The sequence below is a fragment of the Scomber japonicus genome, chromosome 18, assembly GCF_027409825.1.
Source record: "Scomber japonicus isolate fScoJap1 chromosome 18, fScoJap1.pri, whole genome shotgun sequence".
Lineage (NCBI taxonomy): Eukaryota > Metazoa > Chordata > Actinopteri > Scombriformes > Scombridae > Scomber > Scomber japonicus.
Window position 1 is genome coordinate 7,003,365 of NC_070595.1, and position 17,059 is coordinate 7,020,423.

At 38.7% G+C, this 17,059-nt stretch overlaps 1 protein-coding gene across 2 annotated transcripts; it reads left to right on the forward strand.

Annotated features, from left to right (window-relative positions):
* The first annotated feature begins 283 nt into the window (after positions 1-283).
* nsfa (N-ethylmaleimide-sensitive factor a) lies at positions 284-16,722 on the forward strand. 2 transcript variants are annotated; one of them, XM_053338371.1, is made up of 19 exons: positions 284-372; positions 1,842-1,941; positions 2,074-2,113; positions 3,248-3,414; positions 3,562-3,672; positions 5,071-5,146; positions 5,635-5,790; positions 7,449-7,648; positions 7,738-7,903; positions 8,269-8,343; positions 9,780-9,967; positions 10,508-10,603; positions 10,714-10,870; positions 11,282-11,415; positions 11,638-11,784; positions 12,310-12,444; positions 12,809-12,922; positions 14,206-14,261; positions 16,701-16,722. In XM_053338371.1, the coding sequence occupies exons 1-19, from the start codon at positions 290-292 to the stop codon at positions 16,720-16,722; spliced, it is 2,223 nt and encodes a 740-aa protein (XP_053194346.1). In that variant the 5' UTR covers positions 284-289. The 2 variants fall into 2 exon arrangements, with proteins under 2 accessions (XP_053194346.1, XP_053194345.1); XM_053338370.1 differs by lacking the exon at positions 16,701-16,722 and adding an exon at positions 14,630-14,660.
* Positions 16,723-17,059: the final 337 nt, after the last annotated feature.

A 17,059-nucleotide genomic window follows, 5' to 3' on the forward strand; every position in this document is an offset into this window, starting at 1 on the left:
GCTTCTATAAAAGAAACCAATAAGAAACCAGAATATATAATAATAATAATGATCAACTTTATTTATAGAACACTTTTCAAATCCAAGGTACAAAGTGCTTCACAATGCAGCAAAATACACAAATGGTAAAATAATTGCGTTGTAAAAGAGAACATTTGCATCCTCAGTCAGCATTCTTGTGATAAACAAAGTAATATTTATCAGTTCTCAGTAACTCTCAACATCTTTTCTACCCCCTCCTCCTCCTCCTCCTCCTCCTTTTCCTCTTCTGTCTTCCTCTTCACAGACCATGCAAGCGGCGCGATGCCCGACAGATGAGCTATCGCTGACTAATTGTGCCGTGGTGAGCGAGAAGGATCTGCAGTCAGGACAGTGAGTAGTCATTATTGTCCTACTCGTCGGTTGCGTCCTTCAGTATGGGCACAAACTATCCAGTCATTTTCTCATCTATCCAAACACTCATCCATCCACCACCCACCTCTTTCCACCCATCACTCATGCTGAAGGTCAGAATCAATAAACCAATATGAGACAGCGTGATTTGTGGTGATGGATCATCATGATTATGTTGCTAGATTCGTGATGATGATAACGAAAGCAGCAGGATTTTGATATAAACATACAACGTGTTTACAGCTTTAAACAGCAGGTATCATCAGGTTTTAGTCACGTTTTTAGTAGTAGAAAGACACTGTTAGGAAGAATTTAATAAAACTGACATTAAATAGAACAAGTCCTCCAGACTAAACACTAAAATATGTTGTTTGTTTGTGTATTTGGAGTCATCATTGCCTGTGTGTCCCTTGTGTGTTTGTAAGTTATATGAATACTGTCCAGGAAAGGCAGATTCCACCTTTAACCATGAAAGCAAACTACACTAGGAGGCAATTACAGATTGTAAACTCCTTGAATATCTATTGCAGAAAAAAAATGACCATTGAAAGTACCAAACACAGTTTAATATTCTAGACACTTATGTCAGTGTTTTTGATCAAGCTTTTAATGTAAATCAAGTGTCCATGTGGGTCAAACAAAGATTCTGACTTAGCACATTCAGCCATTAAATTACACAGCAAAAGGTTGGTTTATTGATGCCACCTTGGAGAGGTTCCCGGTGCTCTTATTTTTTTAATGCTAGAAAGTTTTGAGACAGTGTGAAACTAAAGCTTCCCCAGCCAGTACACTGCAGCATGATCAGTATTAAACCACGTCAGATAGTATCGAGTCCCTGCTGCATCTATCTCTTTGTGTGCTGAAGCGAGAAAAGTCACTACTGAAAAAAAATAATGGGACTGAGCTGCTGACAAACAACAGGAGGTTTTCAGGAAGAATGACACATCTGAAAAGCAACAGCAAGCTAATTACAACAAACCATTGTAGTAAGTATGAAGCAAAAATAAAAATAACATGCAAAAAATAACATGCAGCATTTGGGTTTAATATACATTTTTATATTCATTCACATTCGTTTCCCACTAAAATTACCTATAAGAATTTGGTAAACTTCAGGTGTTAAGGTATTGAAGATCCTTCCACTGCAGTGATGTAATGTAATGCAGTCCAAAAGAAGAAAAAAGCACACCTTTTTTTAAAGTGGAAGCCACCTGACAGTTTAAACCACATTTTTACTGCCATGGCAACAGCAGGCTCATTATTTGTCAGTGTCATCAAGCAGTACTGCTGCCGCTGATGGCACTGCACTGCTGATGATACTCTGTTGTGCATGCTTTTTTTAGTTTCTGCTAAGTATGTGCAGCAGTTCATAGTCTTCTATTATATTGATCCTACAAGGTAACATGAACTTTTAAATGAATGCATTCAATAGTCTCTTATCTCTACAGACATGTGACTGTGAAGACCACACCCAACCACAAGTTTGCGTTTACAGTCAAGACCCACCACACAGTGGCACCTGGAAGCATTGCCTTCAGCCTGCCGCAGGTACACATTCACAATCACATACATACACACACACACACACACACACACACACACACACACATTGTTAATTACTAGCTATTGACTCAATGCTGAGTGTTCATTATCTCTCTTTCTCCTTTATCTCTCTTGTAGCGAAAATGGGCCGGTCTCTCCATCGGCCAGGAGGTTGAAGGTATAATACCCCCCATTTCACTGCTGCATCTGTACAGTAATTACAATACAGCTGTAATTGAGCGTTCACTAAAGCCTGCCCCTCTTTGTTACTGTTGTAATGCATGTAAAGCCTTCTATTTTTGCCTGGCACATATGCCGTTTATAATGGTGGCTGATTAACTACTCATTATTGGAAATTCGTAGCAATTTTTAAAATGATAGTCCCCTTGATTTCAGACAGAGGTAGACGATATCAGTTAGAAATTAGAAACTATAACTAGCTGAATATGCTAAACGCTCACTCAATCATTCTGTATAGGCTGACTTTTTAAACAAGAACCCTGTAATATTATCTTAAATATGCTCAAATATATTGTGCCATAAGACTGAGGTTAAAAACGCAGGCAAAAAGTCAGCAACCTCACCAGTTGATGATCCATGTAGAAGTCTTAGTTATGAAGTTGTTAGTTCATTAGGATCCCCATTAGCTAACATAGAAGAGAAATAAAGAAACAGCATTGTTCTTGTATTGCTGTCCTAGTATTGGTCCTAGTATTAGCCTATGTTAGATAAGCTTAGACTAAAACAGAAGTTAGAACAGAGTTGTTTTGTTCTAACCTAATCCTGGCTAATTGGTACTAGCTATACTATATTGTTCATAATGATATCTCAGGTAACATAGGCTGAGGTTGATGGAGTGTAAACTTAATGTTAGCCTAAACTTAGACAGCATCCAAGAGAAGCTGCCACTCTATGAGAAAATACTACACACTGGATGTGCTAGTCATGAAATTAGCTATTTTTGATGTCACCTGGAAACCCACAAAGTAGTTACTGTAGGTTATGATATGCTAACTCTTGGCATAGGAAGTACAGTGAAAGGTATCGGTAGGTAATAAGCTAGCCAGCCATGTTATTGAATGTAGCAACAAAAATGTGTTTTTTGGTTTTGGAAATGCATAAAATCAAAAACATCACTCTTGCTAGAGGGGGGCACGTCTTAGCGAACCATCAATTACCGATTCACATTTAGCCTACTACCAGTGGTGTTAACTTTAGTTGAGTTTCTGTCCATTTCAGTGGTTACTGTGGAAATACACTATGAAGAACATCTAAACAATTACATTAAGAGATACATTTCTGTCCCCTCAAGTGTCCAACTACAACTTTGACAAATCCAAGCAGTGCATCGGTGCCATGACAATCGAAATTGACTTCCTGCAGAAGAAGAGTACCGACTCCTCTCCCTATGACTCAGACAAGATGGCTGCAGAGTTCATCCAACAGTTCAACAACCAGGCCTTCTCTGTCACCCAGCAGGTTTATATAGTCACATACCTAAAAAAAGATCTATTCACTGTCTCTCACACACACAAATGCAGAGAAATGGAGTTGCATATGCGTTTGCTTTGTTGTTTGTGCTCTGTTGGTTTTTTAATCACCTTTTTGCTTCTCTCTGTCTCACAGTTAGTGTTCAGTTTTTGCGACAAGCTGTTTGGTTTGGTTGTAAAGGATATCGAAGCAATGGATGCCAGCATCCTCAAAGGAGAACCAGCCTCTGGAAAGAAACAGCAGAAGGTACTTGATTACATGCAGAGCACATGGTTGATATCGAAGTTTATCATCAAAACCAATGAAGTCAAAAGTTCACACGTCAAGCCTTAGGGAAATGGGTTATTTGTTTTGTCTATTCAACTCCTCTATATGAGGATCTATGTTAGCGATAATAGCCTAGAGAACAAGAATGTTAGTCAAGCTTCTCCTGGAAGCTCATACTGTTAGTGATCCCCTTTACATTTGATGGGATTCTCCGTGTGACTCACTGTGGCATTTTGTTATTTGCTCTTGAATTTTGTGACTCCTCTGCTCCATTCCCTCCAGTTTATAAGCCTTATGTTTTACAGAAAAGCAGAGAGAGAGGCAGCTGCTATTCAGCATGTGCCCAGTGTGGTTCTGTATTCTGTAAACTGCACTAGCATATAGCCCATCCTCCATTATAAAGCTCTAATTAAAAACATAATAGGGAGTCAGCTTGAAATTGAATTGCTTTAAGGAAATGTCATGGTCTGGATGGCATCTGGACTTCTGGTGCAGTCAGGCGTTGCTCATAATTAATTAAGGGACAGTGGCATTTAGCATATTCCAGTGGAATACATAGGTGAACTGTATATAAGTACTGTATACTGTTGGTGCTTAATGGCTTCTTGTGAATAATTAATATGACATATGAGGAATATTTTGATCCTTATAGAGTATATAAACTGACAACCAGTGTTGAAGTAAAAGTGTCCTACCCCCTTAATTAATTGCTTTTATGAACAATATTTATTTATGTACATTAATATGGTGGCCCCAAATGACAAATGCCTATGAGAGCAAAAGCACATTTGTTCTAAGACCAGCAATTACCCCAACATATACATCAGTGAAAACACAAACTTTATGACAAATACAATGACAACACAAATTTCAAAACATTTCAAGCATGTTATTTTTTAATTTGTTAACTTTGTTGTATTTGAAGTGCATTCCTCTTAATAACATATCTGTTTTTACTTTTGTACGTTCGTACAATGGTTGCATTTTTGTGACTGTACATGTTTTGTCCTTAGGGGCCACTGTATATTGACATTCTAAATTATATTCCTCTCAGCAGAAAATGCACAGAGAAACAGTATGCCTGCATCGTCAACAAATCCAGGAAATGAAATGGCCTTATATATGCAAAAATGTTTGATTAATGAGTGAGCTCTGGGTCATTGAGTGCAGAGCAGCCACAGTGATTACCAAATGTGTAAAAACAAACCAACAAAAAAAGGATATACTAATAAAACATCTTGCATTTTACAATTAATACTATATTCTGCCATCATGACCACCTTGTAATTTAGCTAGTTTATACTGTAGTCTAAATGTAAATATGTCCCCTTTGTACTTGGAATGCAGGCTGATTGCAACTCTTGTTTTCTTTGATAGATCGATATCGGGCTGATGATCGGCAACAGCCAGGTGATTTTTGAGAAAGCAGAAAGCTCTTCCCTCACACTAGTTGGTACGTTCCTTATTTTTATCATTATTATATTTCTTATAACTGTACAATATCATGACACCTCATACCTGGAACAGCCATAAGAGAAAAATAATAAGACACTGATCAAAGGGGTAAATATGGTCAGAAACACTCCTTGAAATGACTTTGTAACCCACTACCTGAGACATAGCAAGGAATTATGGATTTATTTTTTCTCAGTGGATCATCCCTTACAGTTATCAATTCTCTCCACAAGATGGCAGCAAGAAAACATTATTGTTTTGCCCCACAAGTGCATACTGTTCAACTCCTCTGGACAACACAGACTTCTAGAACTTCTGGATATTTTGTGATTTTTAATGTACTTTTAGGTTTCTTAATACTCTCCTATGTTCTTTCTCTGACCTGAGTATACAGATTTAACTTCCTTTTTCTCTCCTCATTGGCTTTAAATATACAGTATTTATATGGCTGTTCTGACTAAGTAGCTCCCTTTTTGTACTTTACAGGTAAGGCAAAGACCAAGGAGGCACGACAGACAATCATCAACCCAGACTGGAACTTTGAGAAGATGGGAATTGGAGGTCTGGACAAGGAATTCTCTGACATTTTCCGCAGGGCCTTTGCTTCCCGAGTCTTCCCTACAGACATTGTGGAGCAGATGGGTAAGAAACTCCGCCCATCCTTAGTGTACTTCCACTATCCCTGTATTTGCCATAAGACTATTTGGCTCTGTTTGTAATGAATATAATATATAATTGCAATTCAGGGACTTATAGGGGCCCTTTATACCCCTTTTTTACAGGGTAACACAGTTTCTTAGGGTCCTTATAAAATGTGTCTGACATGCTTTGGCCAAAATACCACAAGGACCAAGAACCACAGCAGCCTTCTTATCCTGTCTAAATAGCCCTGTTCAGAGGTTTAAAGTTAGCTGTCAAGTGTAAACCCTGAGAAACGTGGCTTCAACAAACACACCACATGCCTTACATTACTTCTACTACACAACTTTGACCACCGGATCATTTGTGTTTATTTGACTCAATCAGCCAGCAAGTAATGTTTAGTCCCCACCCAGCATAGTGATGTTATTGAAGCTCAGCCTGAATGAACCCAAAATAAACTTAGATTTTGCTGTTATTTCAATATGATAAACGGATCAAATGGACGCCGAAAATAACATTAATAACAAACATAATGATGCTGATTCGGAAATGTCTTGTCTATTAAATGGAGTTCAGATCGATCAAGGCAATGATAACATTGTAGCTTCTCCATCTACACTTTAAATAACATCATCAAAAGGCAGCAGTGATGTCATTCTTTATACACATAGATATCTAGATACTGTGTAACTTTAACTTTGTCATGATATAAAAAAAACCCTTTAATGTAAGATCTATGAATGTATTATTGATGACAGCAGCTGAGGTGGTGTGTGTCTCCGGTGATATCGTACCTCTGGCTAGGTTGAGAAGCGAGTTTGAAGACGAATCCACTTAATCCCAAAAGTTTAAAGAATAAAGTCCTCCCGCTGGTAAAGCAGCACTCAACAGCCGTCTGTCAGGAAGCAGTAGCTCTGTCCCCCGGTAACCCCAGCTCTTTTTTAGCTTAGCTTTTTTCAGCTTAGTTAAAGTCTCAGCTTGTGAGAAAAACATGGTGGACCCCAGGAAATGTAGTGGTTGGAGACTCAGACAGAGGTGTGGATTGGGGGAGGTACGATTTCAATGAAGCCCCATGTGACATAAGCATGGGCATCAAATCGGAATGGTTTGTTGAATCACAAGAGTACAGAGCAAGCCAGCCCACAATAAACTGACACGGTTTTGTGTTAGAAGGCACATCGGAGACCCTAATACATATGCTCAAGCACTGAAAAAATGAGTTTTTTTTATTATACGGTCCCTTTAAGCTTTTGGGATTTACTGTAAATTAACTTTTTTTTTCAACCACCAGGTGGATGTAATTATAGTGAAAAGTGTATTTTCCTATGGATCAAATATTGTGTAGTCCCTGAGGTAGCAAAATGTAATATACAGTCATACAGTAAAAGAAAGAGTGTTAGTCACCGAACAGCATCTCTTTCCCTCTCAGGTACACACACAGCCATATACACTTATCACATCACACAGACAATAACACCGGGTTTTTTTGCTTTGGTTTTATGAATCATTTTATCATTCTGGTTTCTTCTTCCTTCGGCTTTGAGTATATAAAAGTATCTAATATTGCCCCTCACAACCACAATCAAATTTATGTCTGGTTATACCCTTGACTTCTTCCTTTCTTGTTTGTCATCCTTTCGCTCTATCCTCTGTTCCAGGTTGTAAGCACGTGAAGGGCATCATGCTGTTTGGACCTCCAGGATGTGGTAAAACATTGATGGCCAGACAGATTGGCAAGATGCTCAATGCCCGCGAGCCAAAGATCGTCAATGGTCCAGAGATCCTCAACAAGTACGTGGGAGAGTCTGAGGCCAACATCCGTAAACTGTTCGCCGAAGCCGAGGAGGAACAGAAGAGGGTGAGACATGCTCAGTTGAACTCATCTATATGTGTGATTTTTAAAAGAACAAAACCAAACGTATCCTTTTTAACTCAACCTGTCTTCAGCTGGGAGCCAACAGCGGCCTCCATATCATTATCTTTGATGAGTTGGATGCCATCTGCAAGCAGAGAGGTACAGGTGCCAGCAGCACAGGAGTACATGACACCGTGGTCAACCAGCTCCTGTCTAAGATCGACGGTGTGGAGCAACTTAACAACATCCTGGTCATCGGTAAGCAGCATCAGAGCATAGTGATTCACCAAATGTCTTCACCTCATACCACCGCCTTTATGATATATCGTTTATAAAATACTACTATTCTAGTCTGTTAATACTACTGCATTTTTGCCCTTTGTCTCATAAATATGAAATGATAATTGTAGCTAGAGGCATGGTTGTCATATTGAGGTACACATAGGAAATAATAGCAACACAATTTATTTGAATACATGTGATATAAACTCCTTTACTCCGTATAAGTTCAGTTTCTTCTTTCTATAATGGTACACATCTGCACATACATCATGTGCAGATGCGTGTACATGTAACAAATTCTTATCATTCTCTCCATTCTGTATTTTTCTTTTTCTGTTCAGGTATGACCAACAGGCCTGACTTGATAGATGATGCCCTCATGAGGCCCGGCAGATTTGAGGTCAAAATGGAAATTGGTAAGTGTTATAAGACTCTCCCTCTCTCTCTTTAACTCCCCCTATTTCTAACATTTTCAGTCAACTTGACATTCAAGTAAAGAGTTTCCAGAACTCCTCATGCCTATCCATCACTTTTAAAAGCTGCAGTGGCAGATTTACCACTTGAAATTCTTAGCCATATTTGAAACACTGGGTTATTGATTTCAGAAACAGAAGTAGATTGAAGCAGGCTTTCTTCTAACCGACACATGTTGAGCTCGCTGGCTGAAAAACATCACTTTCAGATCTTATCCGCTGTAGCTAGCTAGCTTAAACAACCTTCATGTAATGTTTGCTTCATTGGTTACAAATGTCTCCAGCTGACTTTTTATTATTGCCAGCTGACTTGTTTTTAAAGACTGAGGCTAAAGGTCAGCTTCCTCACCAATTCATGGTTCATTACATCTATTCATAAAGAAAGCACTATTATTGTATTCCAGTGTAGAGCTAGTTTAGTTACGCCTAAAATGACATGTAAAATCAAACTGTTATTTTGCTTTAATGTAAGCTAGCAAGTTAAACCCAAAAAAGGGTGACTGATATTAGCTTAAACTCTGGCAGCATCCAGGACAAGCTTCTATACAGAGTAGAAATTCTGCAAAGGTTGTTGTTGTTGTTTTTGTTTTTTTAACAGAAGCTGTTACCTCAGAAATTAACATAGTTATTCAATGTTCTCCTTGGCTGATTCAGTTACTACTCTGGGTAATAAGTCAGTTAGCCAGATAAGCTAACATTTACAGATTAATGTAGAGAAGAAACTGTTTGGCCCATTCCTCACACTTTTGCTCTTGTGTTTTTGGTTTCAGAAAGTTAAAAAAAACCCACACTCCCTTCAAATGCTCAGCTTTCTTATAGATCCCCGTACACATGGTTTCAACATGTGGAGAAATCCAAAGCTTGACAGGCTTATGACTGGATAGTGGCTCTAGAAAGGAAGGGGTTTGTCAACTGCCAATTTAAATAGGCTGCCAAAAAGACAGTGGAGACATAATAAATATAACTCAAAAATTCTTACATGTCCTCCCAAAATAGGAGCTTATGCAAACTCTCCTTGATGTAACTTTTCAAGGAGAATATATAAAGTGCTTGTCAGAAAGCAAAGCATGCTTTCATTTTAGAGGTTCTTTGTTCTTCTATGTAGTGTAGTAGTTTTAAAGTCTAGTTTATTCATGTCATGTAATGTATATATCTCTACTTTTTTATGTATTGATGGGATGTTTTTTTCTTAACTCCGTTTCAACACGCTTTTTGATCAACACATCATGCCAAATAAAAGCTGCAGGGAGTTCGTTTGAATGAAATGTTTGTGAATCTCTCCTTCCTTGACCCCACCACACTTTCCACACCATCCTCGATTTTCAACTCCTTGTACCCTTGTTCTTTTGTCCGTCGCTAACTCACCGTCTTACCTCCAGGTCTCCCTGATGAGAAGGGTCGTGTCCAGATCCTGACCATCCACACCAACAAGATGCGAGGCTTCAACCTGCTACATGCCGACGTCAACATCCCGGAACTGGCTGCCGAGACCAAGAACTACAGCGGTGCTGAGCTCGAGGGTCTGGTCAGGGCCGCGCAGTCCACCGCCATGAACCGACACATCAAGGTTACTTGGCACTCACTAATTGCAAAGCTTGCTTTAGGGATAGGTGGTTACATTAGCTATCTGCAGTAGGCTGATAGCGGGTGTTTTCATGGTGTAGACTACAAAGGCTAGGTTACAAACTAGGTTGTCACCATATAGCGGTTTTGACGATAATTGTGATACTCATATCTTTGATATCATGGTTATAATACACATATGATAATACAGATATTTTCTTTATGAGTTCATCTGGCTGACTATCAATAAATTGTAATTGTTCTTTTTTATAAAGTTTTGTATACAGTTATGGCTCTCCCACTCACTACACTTATATTTTAGGATATGAGATGTGGTTGAAAGCTCTAGAAAAGCTGCTAAATGGATACTTACTGTATTGTTTTACAGTATCAGAACATTTTACTATACCACTGTACAATAATAATATAATTCTTATGTATTGTTTAATATTAAACAGGGACTATTTTAACACTTTTGTTTTATAAATAGTAATGCATAAATGATAATTGCAACGTAATGCTGTAAATGTGTATTCTTTTCCAGGCCACATCTACAGTTGAGGTGGACATGGAGAAGGCAGAGAAGCTGCAGGTCACTAGAGATGACTTCATGGGATCCCTCAACAATGACATTAAACCAGTATGTACCAGATCTTATTGAAACCCATGCTCCTGACTGCACAATACAGTATAATCATGTAATATGACAAAAGCAACCCCACCCCTAACATGCCCTCTTGTTTTTCTCAGGCATTTGGCACAAACCAAGAGGATTACTCAAGCTACATCATGAACGGCATCATCAAATGGGGTGACCCGGTCACCCATGTCCTGGATGACGGGGAGCTACTGGTGCAGCAGACAAAGAACAGCGATCGCACACCACTGGTGGCAGTGTTATTGGAAGGTAAGATATCCAGAAGACACACAAACAGAACAGAATGTACAACTCCTGTGTCAGCTCAGTGTAGTGTGTGTTATTAGAAACGAATAAAATAAACCATTTAGAGCAATAAAAGAGTGAAATAAGTTTCATTTTGATATTGTAGCCTGGAGAGAAATATCCACAGCCAAGAAATTGCATTAAATTTCCTGGGTTTCCCTAGACCTCTCAAAGGTGTTATATTCCAAAAAAAACACTCCAGATGAACTAAGCATCAAATTTCATTGAAAAGAAGAAAAATGCATCAAATAAAAGGCATTCAAAGTTTTATTTCAAGACATAAAAGACACACCCCAGCTATTACCCTAGTGACTAGCTACAAAGATACATATGCAGACAATAAATTATACCTCCTCTCCACACACACACCTCCAGGCCCACCCCACAGTGGAAAGACTGCATTGGCAGCTAAGATTGCAGAGGACTCGCAGTTCCCCTTCATTAAGATCTGCTCTCCAGACAAGATGATTGGAAGCTCAGAGATTTCTAAGTGCCAGGCAATCAAAAAGGTAAGTGCTGCTGTGGTGTTTTAACCCTCACTATGTATAAGCAAACAACTCTAATGGCACATTTGCATTTAGAGTAATGGCTTATGGAACTGTTTGATCTGTATAATTGCTCCTACCCTTTTTTGTCTCTAACGAGTCCTTTCATGTCCTGCTGCATTGTCTCTGCCTGTCCTTCCTATGTCCATGTCTTCATTCATTCCTACTTCAATTGCTCTACTTCAGGTCTTTGATGACGCTTATAAGTCCCAGCTCAGCTGTGTGGTGGTGGATGACATTGAGCGTCTCCTAGACTACGTCCCCATAGGCCCTCGTTTCTCCAACCTGGTACTTCAGGCTCTGCTGGTGCTGCTGAAAAAACCTCCACCCAAGGTCAGAGTTCATCTGTAACCCGTATACTGTACGGGTATACATTGTTCATTCTACAAATTCACATTTTAGACAAAGCAACTGATTCAAACATGTAATCATAAATGAAGAGTTATGTTACCCCTACGTTGTGAACCACTGGGCTAAACTAGCTAACTGTATATAGCTACAACAGTAACATGCTGCTCTAACACTGATGATTCACTATTAATAATCTAATGATGGCATATATAATAATATCTATCACAATTTAAGAAAGTTACTTCTTAATCAGATCAACAAATGCTTGAGGAGTAGATTCCTCTCAGAATAACCTAACCAAGAGCCTCAAGGTGTCAAGTGCTTGAGGCTGAAAATCTACACTATACCTGGGGTGATGGCAGTCTATATTATTCAGTATTCAATTTGTAAACTCATGAGCAGACCAAACAAATCTCACGAAATGACTGCAGCACTGGCCATGTGGCACAAATGAGCAAAGGTCTTATGTACATTTTGTAAAAAATGAGCAATTTCTTCCTCCCACAGGGTCGGAAGCTGCTCATCATCGGCACCACCAGCAGGAAAGACGTCCTGCAGGAGATGGAGATGCTGGACGCCTTCAGCACTACCATCCACATTCCCAACATCTCTACTGGGGAGCAGCTTGTTGATGCCTTAGAGGTATTAAACCACACACACACACACACACACACACATGTTCACAATTATAGGAATAAAGATGAGCCTGGTTGTAGCTCACACAAGGACACATGGATGAATGTAGTGAATTAAACATGACCATCCCCCATCCTTTAGAGTGCACATTCGTGAGCACACTGCATTGAAATTTACGACTTTATAACCTTGGTGTGCTTGTGTGAAAAAACATTTCCATTTATTAAACTGAAGGCATAAAGGCAAAGAAATCAAGTGGCTTAGAGATTACTGGCTTTGTGATGCCCTCTTTTGTTTTTTTTTTTGGGTTGGTCTTATGTTGGATGTTTTGAAGGTCTCCACCTCTTTGTCTGCTTTGTTGTCTCTGTAGCTTTTGGGGAGCTTCACAGACAAAGAGCGGGCCAGCATCGCACAGCAGCTCAAAGGAAAGCGAGTCTGGATCGGCATCAAGAAACTGCTCGTGCTCATCGAGATGTCGCTGCAGGTACGGAAGACTCATCAAAGCAGTGATGATAGTGAAAACATTGTACTGGTACATACAAGCTAACTGGTGGCCAGACTCAGTGTAGCCAGATGTACAATATTTATCAAATTTGTATGATATGTTTTGCGCTCTCTACGATGTACAATCAATAATGCCAAAAGTCCCATAATGTAAGATAATTTAATAATTTTGTGACACTTAGTATTAATAGTTGTAATCATTCTAGACTATTTCATTTTAATTCATCTCCTGACACAATCAAGATAGTAAAATATGCATCCTACATCTGTGGATCAATCATACTTCTGGTGATGACGAACGTTGCAAGCTATTTGCCTATTTGAAGATTGCACAACAATGGGCTATGAGGATATTATATATTGAACAGCTATGCTTTTGTTTTCAATGTTGGGATATTTTTTATTTGAGCAACTACCGAAAGACTACCCCTTTCCCAACTTTTCATGTTTTCTGAAATTACACATTTAAACACATTTATTTGTTCTCTTGGTTATGACTAGTTTATGACTAGTTTTGCTCAAATACGATTATTTTAAAACTCTGCTACGATACTTTAACATTTTCCATCTGGCAACCCTGGTTAGACTATAACCTGGCCAGGAGCTGCAACTCCTTGTCGTTACATAGCAGTTGCCAGGCAACATCCAGAAACTGCCGGAAGGTACTGCTTTACATAAGCTATTTTTTCACTTCAACACTGCTTTTAAGTTGCTGTTCGGCGAATTTTGTTAACTTAAGTCTAGCCAGGCTAGCTGTTCAGTCTCTGTGCAAACCAGTTACCACAAATATGAGAATGGTATCGATCTCTTTATCAAATTCTTGCCAAGAAAGGCAATATCTCCCAAAATGTCAAACTATTTCTGTAAGTGTCAAATGTGGGCTATAGGTAACTCCCTGGACCCAGCCAAGAGGATGATTATGTCTAGAAAGAAGAATATTTTTAACCCTAGGTGTCTCAACAGTCCCAGTCTCATGTCCACCCCATTATATGTAAGCATCTTAGAAGTCTGGAAAGCAGACATTTAATGTCTCTGTAGTTTAAATTTCTTTGATAATGCCCATAACTATGTCACTGGATAGTAAGGAATTTTGAGCTGTTATTTGCACTTTTGTGGTCCTTAATAATAGCACCAGCTGTTGTTGCTAGGGGTTTGAGATTTGAGATATGGCTGCAAGGACTCATATTGACTTTTATCTGCTTGTACCACTATTCGTTTTTTTGACTGATCAGTTTCTCCGTCTTCTTTCTTTTCTGTCTCTAGATGGACGCGGATTACAGAGTGACCAAGTTCCTGTCTCTGCTCAGAGACGAGGGGGCGTGAGTACACCGCTTTGCACCAATAACATGCACTTTTATTGATTGTCAGCAGTCTCCATCATCTTCAACCTACTTTTACCATTATCCGGGTGGCTTATTTTCTTTGACCATAAGTGCACCCATTATTTGTGTGCATAGGTCAGTGAGGTGTTATTTCCATCAACATCATTGACAGAATACACTTATGAATACATGTCAGTAATGTCACATAAGAATACATATTGATTTTGAAGACTCCATTCTTGTATTTTCACATGCCACACACAGAATAACTCATTGCCCTAACAATGCAGAGAAAGACTAACAATCAGTGGCATCTCCTCACCAGCTTATGACATTAACAGCTTTATTTTCACCATAATCACCAGGGTGAATGAAGGCGATCAAATCCGAATTTAAGTGGTTGGTTGCTCTCACTGTGAACTGGTAAGGTCAACAACATAGTGATGAGGCTAGTGCCTCACTAGCTCACTAACCTGTAGTTAGCTAGTTAGCTATTAGATTAGCATTTAATTTCCATGCTACTGTAGAATTGTGATTGCATTAGCAGCTTTAATCACACAATTTTTTGCTGTGTTTTTGTGTGTTTTGCATTTCACATGTAAAATATTAGCACATACTTTTCATATGTCTCACTCATGTCAAAGCCTAAAGCGAGACTATGTCAATTTTACTGAAACGTTGCCACTGTGGCCATAAGTGTGTGATAATTCTAAATACTAATAAATAATATATAACAACAGTGCAAAAAGAGATAAGTAATACTCAGTAATATCTAGCTGAAGTGTGATAACATTCGCTAACAGTTCCCTGTATATCAGACTGAGGTTGTATAGAAAAACAACTGTGATTAAATAGTCTCGCTTTAACTTGCACTTGCCCTTTTATCTTCACATTAATGAAACAGATTTTTCTATGGAGTTGTGATGTTTTATTCACTCTACACTCTATTCAAGATACAGTATATAATATTATTCTGACTTCCTTTTACCCTCATCATTCTTAATGCCATGCAAGCTTTGAATTTTTACTCCCCTTCATCTTTATTTCACCTTTCCATGCAATCTTATAGCATTACAGTATAGTTAATGTGCATTCGTTTCTGGACATTAATTATTCTATTTGATGTTAAGATTGTGTGTGTGTGTGTGTGTGTGTGTGTGCGCGCATGCATATTTTAGCTAAATGTAATTCTAACCCTGGTGGAGTAGCACAGGCCATTAGGTGAAGTTGCACCCGCTGTTCATAAATCCAAAATTAGTTTCAAACACATTACTGACTGCAAAATAAAAAGAGAATAGCTGTGACCAATGTTTACACCCAATAAAACACCCTGTTTCATACCTAAATGAGCTTACTGATATAGCTAATGTTAGCTTGCTCATATATATGACACATTTAGACTTAAGAGTAAAGCAGGTTCTATGAAGTATGAACAACATATCTGACCTGAGACTTTAATAAAGCTGTTTAATAACAATGTAAAGTGGTGAGATTTTAAATAACATTTCACAAATATTATTTAAAAAGTGCACCATAGTACAAAATGTTATGCTAATAATGTCAGAATAAAGGAATGTACAGTAGCGTCTATCACGATAGCAAAATCAGATATTTAAAACTCATTACAAACTGCTTGAATATAACACATACAAACATATATTAAAAAGAACATTTACAAAGAGTTTAGTTTAATATAGTATATTGCTACAATTTCTGGAAGTTATGTTACAGCTTGTGACACTACAGTGTTGACAAAGTGAATTGCTTTAAATTGGGCAATGCTACAATTGTCTCCTAGCAACTTTACCTAGCGACCTAGCGATTTATAAATTAATTAACAAATTCATTTACATTCTTTAAGTCTTTACCCACCAAGACATTCTTTGTCTTTTAGTGGTGCAACCTGCTTTAATAAATTATTTGTTTGACAGTAGATTGTTTAAGAGCTTAGGACACAAACTTTGCAATGGGTTTCTGAATAACTGATGCAACAAAATGCAGGTCATCATCTGAGTGGATGTTTGGACTGAAAACCTGCAGGGTTAAAAGAGTAGAGTTGAGAAAAACTGACTCAAAGGACTATTTTGGACGATGTGTGGGAGGACAGAGGTTTGGTATTACAACATGGCAATAAAAAAGTCAGTCTGACCTCCCGCACACAAAACTAAGTCTGCAGTATTACCAAGAGGACAATTGGTGATGCATTCGTGTCTTGGGTCTCTTCTTGTTTTATAGCCTGTTAAATCCTGCTCTTCGTTTATTGTGTTGCTCAAGACACCGGCCAGCGTCGTGCTGGTGTTGTGTGAGTACACTGGAGTACGTTGGGGGTTGCTAAACAGGGCCCCTTTAAACATAGGAAGGTTTTTAGAGAGGGGGAAGTAATGCAAACACAACCCACAGAAAACTAAAACCACTCTTATCTTCTCCTTTGTCTAGTGACCGCAGCTTCTACGAGTAGAGAGGCTCGCTGAACAAAACATGCATCTCGCCATCAACAAGCCACCTGTAGGACGAAATGAGGAAGAAGAAGCAGAGGAAGAAGAAGATGAAGAGATGTTCATATCCGTCAACCCATTGACCCCTCCATCTGTCTACCTATCTAAACACACACCTGGTCAAAAAGAGGAACTCAAGTCTTCTTATCTCAGCATGTTTCTGTGTGCAATATCACTGTCCTCCTATTCATCGTCAACCACTACACTTACTGACATATCAGCACACTACTACTGGAAGTCGTACTGTTATAAATCTGTTACCTGTAAAGATATTGCAATAGATGATTGTAAAAAAGTGCT

Coding starts and splice junctions, on each gene's coding strand:
- nsfa (XM_053338370.1), top strand. CDS start 290: ATGCAAGCGGCGCGATGCCCGACAGATGAGCTATCGCTGACTAATTGT. Junction 373..1,841: donor AAGGATCTGCAGTCAGGACA/GTGAGTAGTCAT, acceptor TTATCTCTACAG/ACATGTGACTGTGAAGACCA. Junction 11,785..12,309: donor TGAAAAAACCTCCACCCAAG/GTCAGAGTTCAT, acceptor TTCCTCCCACAG/GGTCGGAAGCTGCTCATCAT.